Source organism: Oculina patagonica, unplaced genomic scaffold (assembly GCF_052425735.1).
Source record: "Oculina patagonica isolate OP01 unplaced genomic scaffold, crgOcupat unplaced6, whole genome shotgun sequence".
Lineage (NCBI taxonomy): Eukaryota > Metazoa > Cnidaria > Anthozoa > Scleractinia > Oculinidae > Oculina > Oculina patagonica.
This window is the reverse complement of record NW_027558470.1, coordinates 220425-240257: the sequence shown is the minus strand read 5'-3', so window position 1 is coordinate 240257 and position 19833 is coordinate 220425. Positions and strand designations below refer to the sequence as shown.

The window sequence follows — 19833 nt, the reverse complement described above, 5'->3', positions numbered from 1 at the left end:
CTATGGGACGGTAAAGGCGACAAGATTAAACGCTCAATAATGATAAATGACTACAAAGAAGGAGGTGCCAGAATGATAGACATTGTGACCTTTAACCAATCATTAAAGGTAACGTGGATAAAGAAATATCTAGACTTGAGTAACAATGGTAAATGGAAAAAACTTTTCTGTTCCACATTTCGTAAGCTAGGTATACACAATGCCTTTAAATGTAATCTAGATAAAAAGGATATACGAGAAATGAATATACAAGATATGTTTTTAAAGGAACTTCTTGAAATTTGGTCAGATATCAGTTTTAAGAACAGTCCTTCGTCGTTTAATGACTACCTCAACATGGATTTGTGGAACAATTCTTAATACGAGTAGGAAACAAACCGGTTAAATACAAATCCTGGATTCAAAAAGGTATTAACAAAGTAAAGCAGATCACAGAAAACAACCTGTTTTTAGGATACACAGACTTTCTAGCACTATACAATATTAAAACATCCTTTATTGAGTACTATGGTATAACAACAGCATTGAGTAAAATTCGAAAAGGTATTAATCAGCAACAGCCTATTCATGACCAGGACATAGAAAGCGAATGGTATGAAAAAATTGCAACTTGTAATAAAGCTAGTAGAACAATTTACAAAACCTTGGTAGCTACAGTACAAACTAAACCAGATAAAAGTCAAGCCAAGTGGACTACAGACTGTAGTTTAAGAGAAATAGACTCCAGTACCTGGCAAAAGATTTATATCAAGCCTTTCTCTTGTACCAAATGCTCAAAACTTAGAAACTTCCAATTTAAATTCAATCACCGAAGAATAGCAACAAACGCTTTCTTAAAACAGATTAGGATAACGGAAGATGACCTCTGCAGCTTTTGCAAGTCAGATAAAGAAACGCTTTACCATCTTTTTTGGAGCTGCCCTATATCACAGAATATCTGGCGAGCTCTGAATGCCTGGTTTATTTCTCGCGGATTACTAAACAAAAATGAAGAGATCAATCAACTTCTTGCACTAGGATTTAACACAGAATCCTGCTCCATTTTGCTTGACTTGTGTTCCTTAATTGCACGATATTATTTATACACTTGCAAATTGCAGCAGACGTTGCCACAGCTTTCAGCCGTTATTAAGATTATATACCACCATGCACGTTTGGAGAAACAAACACTCTCCAGTAAGGATTTTATAAATAAATGGAAACCTTTGATTGCCTTGACAACTGCTTAACGCAAGCTTACATATCAGCAAATTGATCTGAACTCATAACTTTCAATATTGTAAACCCATATAAGGAACTCGATATTAGACCCATCTTTTTCAAAGCTGTGGTTACTCTGTGTATAGCTGTCTCTGAATTTTGTACATTTATGTATGTCAGTAGTTTTTTTTCTTTATTAATCAATAATATTTATTAACAATTAATGTAACTATGTAATTAAAATCAACTGTTGTAAGTAAGTTGTTAAGGTCATTGCCCTGTATTGCATTGCGCATCCTTACTGCGCAGAAGTTTACGCGTAATAAGCGCGCGCAAGCGCGCGCACATAAACAAAATGGCGGCTTTTTTCTATGTGGCTTAGTCCGCGAGAGAAGTAAATCTTCGCTTTCTCGTAAACGAGTCTGGTGACCTATCGATTTTTTCTCATATTTTAGGTGTAGCGATCAAATTCTTTCTGTAAAATGAAAACAGATCAATTCTTGTGTTTGAAAAATAAATTATCGCTAAAAACGTGTACTTTGCTGGTACTCGCAGAGGAATTTTAAAGGAATTATATGGAATATACAAGGTCTTCCTGCTCCTAAACGAATCTGGTGACCCCCCTTTTTTATTTCAAAATTTAAGTTCCCTTAAAGAAATAAACCAGTAGGCGAAGTTTGGTTAAAAAATTGTGTTCAGTTCTATTTCAGGGCAATGACCTAAAAAAAAAACTCCTAGCCGTGAAAAGAAAATTCACCGTTTGTGGTTTGATTCGTAAACTTTTCGCATATACATCTTGTATAACAAACTCTATCAACGAACTCTTGAAAATTAGGATCGAAACTAACAATCAAAAACAAGGCGAGATTCCTCAGAGGTCTGCAACTTTTTGCAACGTTGTTGAGTTTTCAAATTTTTCTGTAAATCTATTGTTTGCGTTCTTGAACGTCATTGGTCCGTTAACGAAAAAGGTCGACATCCTTTGTTTTCAATTAACGTTGTGATTGATTAACTTTGTTCTAACTGTCCCGGCTCGAGTGTTCGCACTGTAAAACAAAGGGTGGCGAAATAACAATGAAAAGAAAAAAAGAAGCTGTAAAGGGGTTGGCAGACAAAAGAAAACTAACAATGACACCAAATTAGATGCAAATGACCAAAAATAGAAAACATGACAGAAAAACAACAACAGAATAAAAGTAATAAAACGAGGGGAGACAATGGAAACCATGTAATTCCAACCTAGATTAAGAAGCTACAAAATCTTAAGCGTACAAAAATAAAACGAGAAAATTGGGAAAAACCTATGTTACAAACCTATGTTTGAGAGGCGAGACACGCACAAAGAGAACAACACTGAAAACACACGTGATGCAATTTAAAATGGGGGCCGAGGGAATAGCACTGCACTATGGGGCGCCGTTTGTAAAAAAAAATTATTTAGCCTAGTTTTGCCATTTTTTTTCATTATTAAACAAATTAAGATTTTTGATATGATATCGGACGAACTTGCAAATTCAATCGCCTCTGCGGTCTCGCAGGTCGTAGAAAGGGTGGTTGACCAAGCTCTCTTCTCTGTTCCTAGTATTGCTCCTGGACATCAAAACCACAAAGCCGTGGCAGTTGCACAAGAGGTATGTATCTCTGATAACCGGAGAAGGTCCTACAACCTGCGAGACTGCAGAGGCGATTGACCTTGCAAGTTCGTCCGATTGAGTAGAAGACATCTCTGCGACTATTCCTGCGCTTTGCAACCCACGTGCCAGGTCACATGTACACGCTACGATTAGTTATTACTTATTAAATCAAATCATCATTTTACTGATATCAAATAATGAGTTTATTTGTAATTAAGTCTTTTCGTGGTTTCAAATCATAGACGCATGATTTGAAACCAGGATTTATTATATCAAATAATAAAGTCATGATTTGAAATGATACTATTTCATATGAAATAGCATCAGGGTTATTGTATGATAAAAAAAATTATTTATTAAATAATGAAAAAATGGCAAAATTAGGCTAAATAAATATTAATTTACAAACGGCACCCCATACTGCATAAACACGAAATTTGTGAGGCAAATTATGCATAACAAAAACTTCAGAAAACACCAAAGCCAAATAAAAACGTAGAAGGTTAAAAAGAAGTGGAAAGGAAAGCCAAACCCGTTGTATGCAAGGCAAAATACGCATAACAAAAAAAATTCATAAAAGTTTTTGAAAATTAAATATGAGCGTACAAGCTTTAAAAGGAAGGGAGGAAAAGCACTTCACCAACCCATTGTTTGCGAGGCGAAGCATGCATTCAAAACTAATAAAGCACACGAAGCAAAGGAAAGCCAGGTAAATTAAAAAGCACTACACAAAACCCGTTGTTTGTGAGGTAAAATACACGAACCCTAATTTTCACCGTAAGGTACGAAACAAACAAAAACGTAGAAATTAAAGGGAAGGAGTGGAAAGCACTATGCAGGCCCGAACTTTGCAAGGCGAAGTACGCAACACAAAATTCACTGTATAGTACAAATAAGCATACAGTTCCAAGGGGGCCAAGGAAACAGCACAGCACAAACCCGGTGTTTGCGAGGCGAAGCACACTGCCATAACAAATAAAGGTGTGCAAAAGGGAAGCACTACACAAACCCGATGTTTGCGAGGCGAAGCACGCATAAGATAAACATTACAAATAAACAAGCGTGCTAAATAAAAGTGAGGGGAAGAGGGAAATCACTCACAAACCCGTTGCTTGCAAGGCGAGGCACACATAGATGAAGTAGTGTGCAATTTTCTGATGGAACCGAGGAAAAAGCGCAGCACAAACGAACGGATTGTGAGGTAAATATGACACATAAGTTGGGAACACGTGGTAGAAAAAAAACAAGCCAGTAACGACGGCTAAGACAGTAAATACACGACGCCACTTTTACCAGATAGTGCCGCACTAGGGAATGGATAGCTACAGAAATTTAAAGGCGTCGAAGAAATGCTTAAGCTTGAAAGACAGCGGCCAGAACGGAGTTTGAACATTCGCAATTACAACACATCAGATAACAGAAGCGAAGGATTCTTACGCGAACTGGGCCGAAATGAGATGCAGGGCTTTCATTTATACTCGCGCTTGTAAGGAACTGGCGCGAAAAGATGAGAACATCAATACTGCTAACTTTTTTCAGCAAATACCTTTCTTTCCTTTCCTTCAATAAGTCCCTTGATAAAGATCAAGTCTGATTCATTCAACTTTTCGTGTTCGAAACTGGAACGTAAGTCCGGATTCTCCACGATCATGTGGTCAAACATGTGGATTGAAGCATTTTCATGCTGTATACGTAAAGAAAGGTCAAAATCCTCATTAAAATATTTAAAAACAATACGCAGATTTTTTTGTTGCAGGTTATTAATAATGTATTTTCTTATATATAGTTGAGCCTATTTGGGGATTTAATTTTTAATAACGAAAAAAATCGTTTAGAACATGAAAAAATTGTAAAGTTGGTGAAGGGATTCATATTGATTTTTGAGGATCAGCGATGAATGTACCATTGCCATTTTTACACAGCAAGTGACAAGTTCACGGTCAATAATATCCTTCGGCAAGGTCAAACGGACACCTCCACATTACGGACAGTTCACCGGGTCCCTGCACAAACTCCATATATTTTTCTTCGAAAACAATAAACAGTGTGCGCATTAAAGAGTTTATCTTTTTTAGTAAATTGCCCCAGATTTTTCCCAAACTGTGAGAGATACACTGTAATTTACCTTCCATTCACAACCTGGTTTTGCTTGTGGTATAAACTGCGCATCAAACATATGAGAGAATGGCCCATGACCTTAAACAATCAAGATTAGCAAGCAACTCTTCAGCAAGTAGTAGGTGTTTGACACAATTACAAATATTGAATCCACTAAGTATCCATTTAAAATAGACCTCTAATACAGGATCCAGAAGCTTTTCAAAAGTTGGTATCTTATTTGGTAACCCCCCCCCCCCCCCCCCTCCCCCCACCCCGCATTTAATTTCAGGGCCTATAAACGGGATTTTAGGTATGTAGTTTGACTTTGCTGTTGGTTCTTTCCTTGCCCTAAAAGATTTCCTACAGGTTCTCTGTTTTCCTCCCTTCACAAAATTAAACCAACGCTTCCAAACTCCAATTAGTTTAACATTACGAAATTGAGATGAGTAACCGTCTTTCCATTTAAACAGTCTACATCCTAGTGCAAGTACTGTGTCTAGCTCATCATAGTCTGCCGTTGACTTATCTCCTTCCAGATCTATCTAGGAAATAAGTAACATACCCAGGTCATGGCACAGTCCAGCAATCTGTACACACAGAATATCTTCTTTAGTAATCCCTAGGTCTGGTTGTCGTTTTTGCAACTTTTTCACCAGTTTCCCTGCCAGGTAGCTAGTTCTTTATGATGTAGATGAACATAAAGGAAACAAAATACAATATTCAAGGAGTTAACTCTTGTAAAAAGGTGGTTTACGGGTTCGCTTATGCTTGCGTTATTCCGCAAGCATAAGCGCAAGCACAAAAAAAAGGTCTAGAAAAATGTTCTTTTCTTGTGCTTGCCGTTATGTTTGCACATGTGCTAGCGTCGCTCTAGTTTACACGTACGTTTATTGTACTTATGTATGCCAGCGAAATATCTGTAAACCAGGCATAAAGGCATAGATGGCATCAAGCGTGGTAAGAACAAAACGAGCAAATCGGTAACAGTGTCTGAACAAAGTCACGGTAAACTTTCGCTGGTTCCTGTTAAAACACACAAGCGATCGTCAGCGATTAATCTCATTTGTTCTAACTGAACGAAGAGATTTGTTCCAACTGACAAACTGTTATTTGTGGACCTCGTGGGGTGCTTGTTTTACATCGGTTCAAATAGACGTTTTCTTACATGTACGGTCCCTGTATATACGATCGTATTTCCTGTTGTTTTACAAGTTGGAACCACTTTTATACATCTTTTATACATGGTACATGTAGAAGACATCGTGTTCAAGTATATGCAAAGTCTTGGAATTCCCTCACACCGTTACAACAATGGCCTGTCGAAAACATGTTTGCGCATGGTTCCTTTCTCAGCGGTCGAGCGATGGTGACCGCTAATGATTGCTTGTGTGAGTCCATATAATCACCGAGTTTCTGGACAGTGATCTAGTGACCCTAGCAGTCATAATTATAAAAACTGTAGAATAGATCTTTCCTATTTAATTCCCTAATTTCCTTCAAAACTTGGGGTCAATTGAATTTATTAAGCTAACATTTCAAAACATGAATTGTTATATATAAATCCTGTTCAGGTAAGATTTAAATTTGTCACTGTCTTGCCAGTACCAAAGACAAAAAATAGTTAATCAGTTAAGCAAGCATCCGCCGATAGAAGCACTGCTACCACACATGATGTCATCCGAACGTTTATTCTCTTTTAGTAGACTCTCAGCCGTGTTCTATTGTAAATCCGCGTATCTGATTGGTTCTCCCATTGTTTTCCATTCGCTTATAGAATACGACCTCGGGCTGAAAGCTGAACCTTCCACTACTGGACACCTCCCAAAAGTAGGAAATGGTGATCGTTTACGTTAAATGTGCTTAATCTAAGTTTAACCCTTTCACTCCCGAATTTTACCCCCAAAATGCGTTTTCTTAACCGTTAAACTGAATTTTTGGTGCTACAATCTTGAATTTACCTAAACTTTGCTAGAAAAGCACTTTCTCACATTGCAGCAACATTTTGTTAAAGATTACATGTAAAAATGTGCAATATTTCACTTTGGTGCATGCGCATAAGCCACAATTTGGACTTATCTTTTTTTTTTTTGGCTGAACCGTTCCGATTTTTTTTTTCTTGCTACTTTTCCTTCTTTTTTTCGGCTTTCTTAATCTCGTTACTTTTTTACTCTTCATATCTTTTCTTCTGGCCGAAAACATTTTGTCATAATCATTGGAAAACCCTGAAAAGGGGACCTTGAACAATTACAGGTGTATTGGCCTGTTAAAGCACCGATTTTAGACCAAAAACGGATCGTGTTTTTCTTTGATTAGCTCTGTCAGAAGCGACCGATATTCAAAATGAACAGTCCTGTAGAAAGGTCAATCCTAGCTCTATCAACTGCTTATTACAAAAATCCACTGACGTGCTAATTGATGACGTCTCAAGTGGTTCAATGACCGCGCCTCCAAACAGCGCCTAAATGCACGTTTAGGAGTGAAAGGGTTAAGAATAACTTGGCTTACACAACAAACCTTACCCAATGGAGTGCTCAAATCTGTTGTGAGATGCACTCGGATAAACAAAGTAACATCCCCCTGTTTAGTATAAGAAAACAAAGATTTCACCATTAAGCCATTAAGCCATGTGTACACTAGAGACAATTTTTTTGGATTCGTTATTATCCCTGATTCGTGAAAAATAAACATTCCGGATTCCCAACCGTTTACAATCGTTCGTTTACATCTTGGTTGCAAAGACCAGTACTTATACGCATGTCCTAATCCCATAACTCCTTGCAAAACAAAATCTATTTGCAGCCATTTTCTATTTACACTTCAAGCACCAGTGCTCAGCAGATTCCCTTTCCTTTATCCTGGCTTGTATTCAGGTTTAGCAAATGAAAGCTGCCTTTTCCTTACACTATAAAACACAGTTTTTACTAACATCGATAAGCCCTTAATTACATGGCCGCAATACCACTTTCTCAGCTTATTTTCAACAGCGAAAGCAATCTCCTGGAGGGTGCCATCTTGTTTAATTTGGCAAAGCATGCTCAAAGACCTCTTCTTGAAAAGAAATCTGGGATAAAACGTTTGCATTAGCAAACTATGCCGGGCTCAAGCGATCACGGAATCACTATCCCACTTGCAATCCCGGATTCAAAACCATTTCAAATTGTCCAAAACTATTCCGGTTATGCCGCTTCAGTGTAAACGGGATAGTGTGCCGTGTACAAATCTATACCGGATTGGTCACGGCTGATTCGCACTAGCGGACAAGTTTTGTAACAATTGGTAGATTTCATCATTTATGTGTCAATTGTTGCAGAGAACAATACAAGTGCGAATACGTTTTTTGAGACGCAAAACTTGTCTAACAATTCATAACAACAAAGAAGCTGTTGTCTTATGATTGGTCCGCGTTGCACGCGCGATACATTTTGTCAAACAATCGCAAAATCAACTGCAAACAACTTGTCTGGACAAGGACAAATTTTGGCAAAACGAACAAAACTTCAAAGAGGCTGTTGTCCTGCCTCTAGGCAGGATAATGCATGACAATCCGCATTCTTATGCTCCTTGTAATGCCAGATAACAATACGTTGTTGATTGGCTATTGTGTTTGACCCAAATTGCACCTAAAAACAACACGCACTCAAAAATTGTTGCGGTAGTATGCACCGTGGTGTGGCTCTCACTATTATAATTCAGCCGCAAAATCTTTCCGCGATAGACAAAGCATGTTTATAAGCGAAGTGGTTGCCCACTGTAAGAATAAGAAAAGAAAAAGTTATCTTGAGACGACTAATTAAAAATGCGAATTGTTTTAGAATTTTTTACCGCGTGATACTGCATAATTATTTGATGTTTGCCCAACACGGCCAAGCTGAGAAATGTACAGGGATGCCAGAAGCACGTGCAAAGCTATTGTACTGATAATGTCACCTTTTGTTCTCTTCAAGATGTCTCTGACTTGTCACGGCAATTTTGTTTTTGTCAAAAATGTCATGACATTTCAAACTAGTGCGTCAACGAATCGGCCCTTTAGAGGGCACACCTCGACTAGACATATTAATACACTTAGTACAACAATTACTGGAAGTGTTATTTAAGGTGCTTGCCGGGCTCAAAATGCTGGCTGTTTCTCGGAAAACTATTTTTTCAACAATATTTCAGTTTCCTTACAATATCACCTTATCCAATTACTTGTACACGCTTTTGCGAATTGGAGCTTCGCTCGTGAACAGAGACAATTGCTAAATATGACGAGCAGTCCGTACGGACAGTGTAGTGTTTGTTAAACTTTTTTTGCTCCGGAAAATATTGATACTTCGCCCCACAACACCTCTGGAAATTCCAGGTTATCTACACACTTTCTGTTAAATGTTAAATTCGTGGGCTTTTTTTTTCAATAAAGCTGATGGAACGAAAATGGAAAAGGCCGAAAGTTATTGATTACGTGATGTAATATTTTTTACCCTTCCATTTTCGTTCTATCAGCTTTATTGACTTCGGTTTGTCCATTTTACTGTCTCGAGCGGGGCGAGAAAGTCAGCATGTGGCAAGGGCAGTCGCTATTGTATAAACTGACGAAATCCTCAATTGAAATACTGATAATGTCGAGAGGTGATGTTAAAATAAATAAAGTATTAAAAAAACAAAAAAAAACATGTGGCGTAGCGTTCGCTTTTCTACTAAACTAACTGCATTAGTGTAGTGTACAAACACTACACTAAAAACAGAACATAAAAATTGTTGTACCTACCCAGTTGTTTGATATTTCTGAGTCTCTGAAACTGAGGAGTGTCTATGATCTTTACACACAGAAGGGGTAGTTCAATGTGGCCGTGGACACTGTCATTAAACACCTAAAGAAAACAGAGGAAGTAATCTTCTACATCTACGTCTAATTAGGTCGGTAAAAATCAAGTTGGTAACATCAAATTCTCTTAATCCATGATAACATTGAATACACAAAAATTTTAGTAAAAGTTCATCGCTTCTTCGCTTTTAGATTTGTGCTTTCGCATACCACATTTTGGGGATATAAAGCCCAGGCCAAACGAAATAATGAGTCCCCGAGAATTGACAAGAGTTGAACACTCATCAACCATCATATGAGCACGGCCAACTACGCAATGCACCAGGGAAAACTCTCGTCGACTCTTATGAAAATTTGAACAGGTTCAAATTCGATGAAAGTAGCTGATGGTTGACAAGATTCAAGACGGCTTACGAGAGTTTCAAGCGAAACGAGGCTCTCGGCTACTCTCTTCTCGCTTGACTCGGGCGTTAAGTCGTCTACACACGTGAGGGAACATGGCGCAGCGACATGTAGCAGCGACAGAATCATGCAATGTTCACACTGAGGGGACATGTAGCATGGACACACATACAAAATGTAGCGGGGATATGTCCCATGGACATGTTGCAGCGACACGTCTCCCGTGTGAACGAGCACGTCACCGAGAACGGTTTCCTTTTAAAACCAACCCGAATGCTTTGGGCAATAGTTTTTCTTTTTTTTCACAACTTTTATTTCTCACGGTAAAACTAAGTAATGTCGGAGGCCGTCAGTAATGAGGCCGTCGCCAAACGAAAGGTTTGATGAACAGTACATTTCTTGGTACATTTCTTGGCTGTCTTCTACAAAACACGTGGATATGAAACCTAAAAACAATACCTGCGAATAAATGAAGACACTCACTTGTAAACACAAAATCTTCGAGACAAAATCAGTGCATTGGAGGCCCAATTTTATTTTCTTACATGTTTTCAATCATCTTGAAACTTGCAAGCCATATCAATTAATAATAAATGCCAAATTATTATCACTTTGTAAGAAGAGAGCAAATTACAGTAAAACCCTGGTAACTTGAACTCTGAAGGGAAACGAAAAACAGTTCGAGTTTATAGCGGGGTGAATTGAATATTCAATTTGCCAAGTTAATAATTGATAGTTAACTGATTTTTCAGCACCTCAGTATACAGTACAGTGCAAATTAAACTTATTTTCTTCCCGCATTTTCGCGTTTCCCTCGCCCCACTTACTGCCCCTGGGTCTCCGAGGATGGTGAGCGTAGTATCGGTGTCAAGTAGCGTGGTATAAAACCGATCAAAAGCAAGCGCCGGTCAGCACACTGCCACGAAATATTATAGTATTAGGGCAACAAAGTTAAAAACGCACAGAAAAATTAGTTTGGATGTTTACAAAAATAGAAAGGTAAAAGAAAGAAAAGAAAGAGACTAGAAGGTTCGCTGAAGAAAGTGCGATCAACTCACAATGAGAGGCTCGGGTCTTGCAAAAGAATTAGAAGGCTCCTGGCTGGCAAGCTTGATGCTCGAAAAAAATAAATATTTTACTATACATAATTTTTTAGTTTAGCACGTTTAAGTACATATTGCACTTCAAAGACATTCCAATGCTATACGAAGCCAACATGGCGGCGTCTACTGCATGTGAATGCGGAGTGTATTTTATCTGATCTCAAAGTATTTTCTTAGCTTACTGTACAAACCTTAAAATTTTGTCCCAAAGAGTTGTCATCACCTTCAAAGAAACGAGCAATTATTAAGGTTAACTAATTACAAAGCTGACAAAGAACAACTGAATTTAAACATGTATTTTTTGTAAAAAAGCACTTGATTATTTACATGTTCATTAGTAAGCTTTTATTGACATACATGTCGAGATTTCTGCCAGCGAATTGTCAAGCAGCCTTGTTCGATCACACGACAAATATATTTCATGCAATGTGTCTGACATTAATTAATAGGGATGATGTTCTATAAATCCTAAATTTGCTCAGAATATGAAAACACGGGCGCGAACGTTGACTGCCATCGAATGGTTTGGCGCCTAATAAAATAATTATTCACCTCTGCGCCGGTAAACAGCAGAGGTTATTTACTTCCTATTCGAAGAATAATTGTTAAATGCAAGCATATGTGACCAGCGAGCAGCCGATGTGAGGGCTAATCAATCTAAACAATCAATCAACTAATCTGAGACGCCGCAAATTGCGTTCGGGCAACCAGTTTTTAGGAAAATTATAGGCCCGGTTGCGCGAGAAAAAACCGCCGGACAATCCATTGACATTAATTCGATCCATATGACATTAATTTTATAAATTTGAGAAACAAAAACGGTGTTTTCAATAGGTTATGGCGTTGCTATAGTAACTTGTGATGACAAGAAACTAATCACAATTTGTTCACCAATAAATAAAACTTAGAACGACAAAAATCTAAAACTGCACTTACCATCTGTAGGAGTTACTTCTGGTGCTGGAAACCAAAAAGCAAGAAAGATAAGGTTTAAGAGATGGCAGTAAACTTAGAGGACAAAAGTCTAAAACTATGGTAGTTACAGTAACATGAATGTTAAACTTACCATCTGTAGTAGGTACTTCTGGTGCTAGAAATAAAAAAGCAAGAAAGATAAGATTTAAAGAAAGAGCAATAAACTTAGAACAACAAAAATCTAAAACTATGGTAATGACATCAATGTTAGACTTACTATCTATAGTAGTTGCTTCTGGTGCTGGAAAAGAAAGGAAAAAATATACGATTAAAATAATTGCACTGAAATTTGAATGATACGGAGATAAAGCAATTTCTTGTAACATTAACGATAAAAGAAAAGACAAGACAAGGAAGTTTAAAGTAAAAGCGAACAATTTCTAGTAATTGAACATACATGTACCATCTGTAGTAGTTATCTCAGCCGCTGGAAATTAAAAGAAACAAAGGATAAGGGAAATGAACTAGGAATAAACTTGCAACAACAAAATAATATAAATCAATTCTAAAACAATCAACGTTACAAGTGTCATCTGTACTATAGTTATTTCTGGTGCGGGAAAAAAGGTACCAAATACAAGATAAACACAGTGAAAATAAGTTAAGAATAGAAGTAGAAAACAATTTTTTGTAACATTAGCGTTACACTTACCATCTGTCGTAGTCATCTCTGGTGCTGGAAATAAAGAACCATAAAAATAATATTAAAAAAATGTACAACGCCAAAAATCTAAGTCTATTAATAAAAATTATCTGATGATAACTAAACAATAGCATGACTCACAATTAATGCAGAATGGAAGCCCCTATTATATCCGGTACGACTTTGAACTACCTGTTTTTCTAAGAATTATTTGCTTGACTGACCTCGGATGGTCGGTCATCCATTGAATTCGATTTACTGATTTATTATTATTATAAGATTGGGTCCCATTAATGGCTTCGTAAACGCACTACTAATTACAACTGAGGAGTCCTCCGGGATGCCCATCATTAAAAACCATAACGATTGTTTTCAAAGCCTCATCGTATACAGCTATTTCAATAAACGTTGTCGGGTCAAAGCTTAAAGCTAAAAGGCAAGACCGTATGGTGCTCTGAGTATTCACTACAAATTTGCATATAAGCTTAATTGAATGTACAAATTTGTATTTCGCACGTGAAGATTTCACGAGTTTGTTTTTCTTCTCAGGAGGCCTTTCTGTAGCTTTACTTTCACTGTCGCTTGGCTCTAAGTTTTGAAAATTCTTCTAAAATTCAGTGTGGCTAAAAGCACCTTGTTTCACATGTCTGAAGAAATAGAAAACGTGCAAATTCGCGTTTGTCATGTCACTATATATTTTAGTATTCAGCACGTACAGTTGTTCTGTCTTTAAGCTTCGATCCGGACAACGTTAACTGAAATAGCTGTATACCATAGTCAATTATTTGAAATAAGTCGGTTCACAGTTTGACTCGTCTGGGACCTTTGTAGTCACGAATTCTTGTCTCGATTCGACAGATTTTTCAGTAGTTTACTTCAACTTACGATAAGCTGATTTTGTAGAACCGGAAACCAGGTGTTTAAATTTATACAATAGAAATTTTAAAAAGGAAGAAGTTGGATTTATCTTTTGAGCAGGAAATAGCGCAGGATTTCACGTTGTCAGAAAAGGTCAGACCTTATGGTTGCATTAAATCAAACCTCTCCTCGGGAGTTAAGCAGTTGAATTCTGGGGATTGACTGATGTCTTGGATTTTGGTTTTGGAGAAATGTGTTGTTCAATTCAAGTTCAGCCGTGGCGTCACGATAGACATCAACGAACAAACTCAGATCAGATCAGGTGATATGGGCCACAAGATTATAACACAGCCACTGTTCTGCAGTGAAGTATTAGAAAATATAACGCGACGACGACAAAAAGCAGGAGTTTCTTTTTTCGTTTTTGAGGAGAAACCAGCGATTTACTTGTAGGTGGCGATTGGTCTTGAAAAATTAGAGATGAGACTTAAGCTTTTTGAGCCACTGAGAATACGCACTTCACGATTAAAGGCTCGATCGAAGAAGAAGACGCGCTTCCATATCTGAGTTAGTCGATATCCAGCTGAATTGTACATCGGAAACATCTCGGCAATAGTTTGGATAACCTAACTTCGTTGGCCTTAAATGTTGTTTTCGCTTTTAACCTGGCAAGCCAAGGCGGAAATAAAATAGGCCGAGCTGACTCAATAAATACAAATTTACTTACCCTGAGGATTTAAATTTGTCGACGATGACGTCTGGCTAGAGTGATCTTCTTTGGGGCTGTTTGCACTTTCGTATTCACGCTGAACGTCTGAACTACTTGTACTACCTTCTTTCTCATCCATCGCAAATACAGCTTTTTCAATAACCTAACGTCGACCGACCGAAGCTTAAAAGCAAGACCGAAAGGTAGTATGGGTAGAAGAGAGCAACTGCACGTGTTGAATTCTTGCACGCTTTCTTTCTCTGCAGACACGTGGAAACAAGGTACTTCAAGTAGCACTGAATTTTAGAAGACTTTTCAAAACGAAAAGCCACTCGACAGTGAAAGTAAAGCTACAGAAAAAGGCCTCCTGAGAGGAAAACAAACTCTTCACGTGCAAAAACACGAAAGTGTACCTTTCCTATAGACTTATATTTCAGTGAATACCCAGACCACCAATCGGTCTTGTCTTTAAGCTTTAAGCTTTGATCTGACAACGTTAATTAAAATAGCTGTATCTTTGAGGGAAGAAAGGATTGACCCTTGAATTCGCGAGCGTCAACAAAACCGGAAAAAGGAACATTCCAGAACATTCTAGTCTTCGTTGCGTGACTAGGCCAAACAGTTGCTGAAAGAGCCCACAGACGACCTAGCTGAAAAAAGTATATGCGCAAGGCTTGTAGAAAGTGGCATTTCGTGCGCAGTTGAGGTATTTTGCAACCGCGATAGTTGTTTCAGTGGAAATGGGTGCTTTCTTTAATCATTAGAAAGGAAGGAGGTGTTTATGCCGTGGTGTTTTGAGACCTTGTCTTTCGTCGCGCCCCCTTGGAGCAACGCGTTAAACACTTAATGTTTGTACTTTTATGGAATTTTTTCTTGAATAAAGATGTATGTCTGCGTTTCAGTCTATCTTTCGTCTTTCTTTCGCACACAATCCGGTTTTAATCCGAATTGGTTTAAGTTTTGTAATGACCGCGTTCTCGCAGCTTCATAATAGCAAAGATGGCGGCCATTTCTTGTCGAGCTTCAAATTACTTGGCCCGTTTCGTGCTAATTTCGCTTTCAATTTGAGTTTTAAGCGCTTAGCCATATATCCCAAACACCATAGAAAAACATCTAACAATAAGGTTTTGTTATTCACAAAGAATTCGCAGAACCTAACTACTAAGACGAGAAGTTATCATTTTCATTCCTTCCCTTGTGCCCAAAGTGCTTGTCACCAGTTGAGATATACGCAAACACGTACCCAAGGAGTTTGTGTCATTGTCTTCTGGATCGTGCCCTTATTTATATTCCAGTTCTAGAAACATTCAATCTTTGCCTGTATGCTTTTTTTGTTTCGAAAATTATGCTCATTGCAACGGGTAGATATTTTAAAATCAGTCTTGTTTTCACTGACTCATTCTCTGTACATGATCAATTATTGGAGATACCGTATTTTCTCGATTTAACGCCGGGCCCCGAATAAACGCCGGGTCTCCGAGGTAGAGTGGTAAGTAAGCCTTTAAGGCATTTATTTGAGGTGTAATATGCTTTAGGTATGATGGCAAGATACATTTATGTCACAAATAATGATTAAAAACCCTTGTTTAATAAACATTTTCCTCAAATAAACTGCACCATTCAAATAAACGCCGGATCCACGGGGCCAAGTTTGAAATAAACGCCGGGGGCGTTTAATTGAGAAAATACGGTAAGTGTTTCGAACTGTTCAGAAGTGCCCAACGGAACCGCTCCACAAAATATCCGCTCAGCAAGTTGAACTTGAGCTGGCTGGCAAATTTAGGAATGAGATCGTGCGCTTGCTGGGACGGTTTTCCTTGGAGAAAATTTGCTGGAATTTTATAAAATATCGATTGTACCTGGGGAAAAGGAACAAAAAACTTTCTGCTGGCTAACTGAAACAGAAGAAAACGACGCGCGGATTTATAAACAAGAATTTAATAACTGACTAACTTGTTTTTAAGAAAAACGACAATTTTTTTAAGTTTCAAAGACATGTTTCGACAGAGCATCTGTCATCTTCAGTTGAATGGTTTACAAAGCACAGTGAGTTGAATAATAAGTAGAAAAAATGCTAATTAAGACAAGTAGTAACAACAGAACGTGAAAATGTGTGAATTAGAAGGATAATTTTAGATTAAGATGGTGTAATTGCTGATTGAGGCAAGGTAGTTCCTTTTGAATATGGATAGCCTCCTTTATCTTAAGTTGAAAGCTGGTAGAGGCGTGATCTAAAATATCTACCAGCTTCAAAAGGAACTACGTGTCTGCTGTTCACATGACTAACTTGTATTTGTAAACAATAAAAAGTAATTGTTAACTTTATTTCTATTGTTTCCGTCGGTTATTCTGCTGTCACTGAAGAGGCAAAACAGGACGTCTGTTTCTTTTCTGTATGTAATACGAGCATGTGAACGATTTAGAGTCAGTTGAACAGTGCGCTCTGCCCAAAGCTAATGTGTGGCTATCTACCCAGCTTTTTATGGAATAACTACGCATAGGATAACCAGCTTGACCGACATAGTTCTTGGTGAGTATCGAGTAGTCCCTTTACTCTGTCGATTAAGCAGCCTTGAGCAGTTTGAGGGGCGTCTGATGAATAACATCATTTTCAACTTTTCAGTTGCCCGGGGCGATGGGATGTAAAAACACACAAATTATTCAAGGTCATTCAGGTGGTGTATTACGGTATATTTTAAAGATCTCGGGGTCGGTGGATTTCTACCTAAACTGGAGCGACTACAAACATGGATTCGGTGATCCGAGTGGCGAGCTTTGGCTCGGAAATGAAAAGATTCACCTCCTGACGTCAGGTGAAACCAACATGCTCTGTGTAGATTTGGAAGACTTCGAAGGGAATACTGCTTGTGCCGAGTACAACATGTTTGGTGTTATGAGTGAGAATGACAAATACAAGCTGATCCTCGGATCTTACTCAGGTATGAATTTTTTATTCTTCATTTTGCATTGTAAAAGCAATGCATTTTTAAAAGTGGAATACGAATGGGACATAAGGGACCGGTCATGAATCAGAGGGGGAGGGGAGGGCTGGTCTATTTTTATTTTGGCCTTCCAGTTTTGGGGAGACCCTCCCCATTCCAGGTGCAGAAAAACTGTTGGCCCTCAAAAATAGTTGGCATAATTTAGCATGACCCCCCCCCCCCCCCCCCCAGTAACTTGTTTACATCACTTCAAGAAACCAGTTATTAATCGTTAAAAATGTATATTTACATTCTATTTTGACAATTTACTGTTTGTTCAAGTCAGGAAAGAATCTAGACATAGGACCAAGAAGTGTAATTAAAGTCCCATGTTAATATTCTACGGTCATCAAATAAAGAATGTGTTCTATATCACATTTACAAAAGAATGACTGTCTTCAGAAGAATTCTAGATTGACTCCTTTACCCCAGCAACTTTGCATAAAAAATAATGACCCCCTTAATGACATGCACCAAATTGTATGACACTCCCATTTGTGCTTGCATGACAACAATGGCCCTCCCCATGTTTGCACCAGCCTTCCCCCCTCTCTAATTCAAGACTGGTCCCTAAATTCCAAGAAAAATTCGTACGTAGGAAACAGGGCCATCTAAGGTTTTTATTGGCTGAGGCCGTAAGAATGGTTTACCGTAGTTGCTTGTTAAAACGGTAGATAAATCGATAGATAGATAACTTTATTTCAACTCGGGTTGATAAGGCTTATTAGGCCTCTAGTAAGATTATGCTTATTTACCGAGAAAAATTATATTGAACGATAAGAAAATTGAAATTAAAACATTTAACAATTATTCGCCGAAGTGATTATTGTTGAATAGACAGGCTGTTTAATGGTTGCTAATTTCATGATTTAATGTGTCAGGAATTGTTGGTGACTCTCTTGATTGGCACCGTGATCAACCATTTACAACTCAAGATCAGGACAACGATGACCGTGTGGGGAACAACTGTGCCATCTTACACCACGGAGCCTGGTGGTACTCCGACTGCCACGCATCAAACCTGAATGGAATCTATCGTCATGGAAATCCCGCCCCCAACGGTGATGGTTTGAACTGGTATCACTGGAAGCGACAGCAATACTCCCTGAAGAGGACCGAGATGAAAATAAGACCACTGGATTTCTGATCGAACTGATTTTCATATTTTTAAATAGATAATAACGTGCAAACTAGCAACCAAAGTAGCTAACTAAATTTACTTTTAACATGACTCTTAGCATCTTTCTGGGAAATGTTTGATTAACGGAAACTATTTATTGTATTACACTTTCTAGTTTATCCAGATGTTATTGGGCAGTAACTGATTTCTCAAGAACATAACGAAAGACTTAAACAATTGGGAACTGTTGCCGAATTCTATTATTAATTTATTATTATTCAATAACTTAAAATGATACGCGCTGATTAGGCAAAAACTATTCACTGTACAAGTAAACAACACGGAAAATGTATTAGCACGCCTTGTTTCTATCGTTCATCGGCGCAATGCATGTTGGGAACACATTCAAAAACTTGGTCCACTCGCAGCCGAGGAATTGCTCACGAGATTTCTTACGGATCCATAAAAGAAAGAGCGTACAAAAAAAACGAATGGATATTATTGCATTAACACGATAAGATGAATGCAATATTATTATTTTCACGATTATCCGTTTAAGTGTGAAAACGGTCGATGTGTGAGTTGAGGAAGCGAGGAAAGCGACACTGTCAGAATTTTCGTTCAAAATATTCCTCACACAATCTCCTCCTGATCTTCTTTATTCAGTGAAATATTGACGAACGAAAAGTTAAAAGGCAAATAAAGCAATATTCCTTGGGTTAATGGCCGTTTTCACACAAAAGACGGACAAATCGTCTGAGACGGACAAATACTAAAATTGACAAGACTAAGAATGTTCCTCTTAAATACATTTAAATCGTCACAAGTTCTCAGGACATCAGGTTACGGTATTCCATAGTTTTGCAGCTAGATAGTTGAAAGAGTTCAGACCATACGTTGTAGTTCTCGGCTTGAAAAGTGACAGGATGTGGTTACCACGCAGGTTATAGTTCACAGAGCGGAAAGTAAACATGTCTCTCATATAATTCGGGTAATTTTCTACAAACAAACTCTTATATTGTAAAATTAGCATATTTTGGAGCCACCTATTACTTAAGGTCGCGGGGGACACCTTAGGCTCATCATTATGCATTTATTTAAAGCGTATGCACGAAGTACAACGACTGACATCGACAACTTTACGAGATATTACTTGGCTTCACACTAGAAGCTAAGTTAGTTTCAAGTCAGCACTTGAATCAAGTGCACTTAAAAATCTTAAGTCGTATTTTACAAAATCTGGCTTCACACTTGATGAATAAGTATATTACTTAGGTACAAGCTGTCAATCATCTTTCGCGGGG

The 19833-nt window shown here is 38.0% G+C and overlaps 2 protein-coding genes across 3 annotated transcripts in view; one reads left to right on the top strand and one right to left on the bottom strand.

Annotated features, from left to right (window-relative positions):
- LOC144640977 (deoxynucleoside triphosphate triphosphohydrolase SAMHD1-like) overlaps positions 1-14635 on the bottom strand; it is a 61412-nt gene extending 46777 nt beyond the window's left edge. Inside the window, exons 1-12 of one of the 2 annotated variants that reach the window (XM_078500049.1) lie at positions 14447-14635; positions 12871-12894; positions 12616-12645; positions 12436-12459; positions 12310-12333; positions 12180-12203; positions 11435-11466; positions 9682-9784; positions 7454-7511; positions 5497-5612; positions 4960-5030; positions 4381-4518 (exon numbers count right to left, since the gene is read on the bottom strand). In XM_078500049.1, the coding sequence (XP_078356175.1) occupies positions 4381-4518; positions 4960-5030; positions 5497-5612; positions 7454-7511; positions 9682-9784; positions 11435-11466; positions 12180-12203; positions 12310-12333; positions 12436-12459; positions 12616-12645; positions 12871-12894; positions 14447-14567 (765 nt within the window). In that variant the 5' untranslated portion in view covers positions 14568-14635. The remainder of the gene's footprint in view (positions 1-4380; positions 4519-4959; positions 5031-5496; positions 5613-7453; positions 7512-9681; positions 9785-11434; positions 11467-12179; positions 12204-12309; positions 12334-12435; positions 12460-12615; positions 12646-12870; positions 12895-14446) is intronic. The other variant, XM_078500050.1, reaches the window with a different exon arrangement.
- A 2574-nt stretch (positions 14636-17209) lies between these two features.
- On the top strand, positions 17210-18721 carry LOC144640974 (ficolin-1-like). Its single transcript, XM_078500030.1, has 2 exons — positions 17210-17367; positions 18291-18721. The coding sequence occupies exons 1-2, from the start codon at positions 17253-17255 to the stop codon at positions 18554-18556; spliced, it is 381 nt and encodes a 126-aa protein (XP_078356156.1). The 5' UTR covers positions 17210-17252; the 3' UTR covers positions 18557-18721.
- The last annotated feature ends 1112 nt before the right edge of the window (positions 18722-19833 follow it).

Coding starts and splice junctions, on each gene's coding strand:
- LOC144640974 (XM_078500030.1), top strand. CDS start 17,253: ATGCTCTGTGTAGATTTGGAAGACTTCGAAGGGAATACTGCTTGTGCC. Junction 17,368..18,290: donor GATCCTCGGATCTTACTCAG/GTATGAATTTTT, acceptor TTAATGTGTCAG/GAATTGTTGGTGACTCTCTT.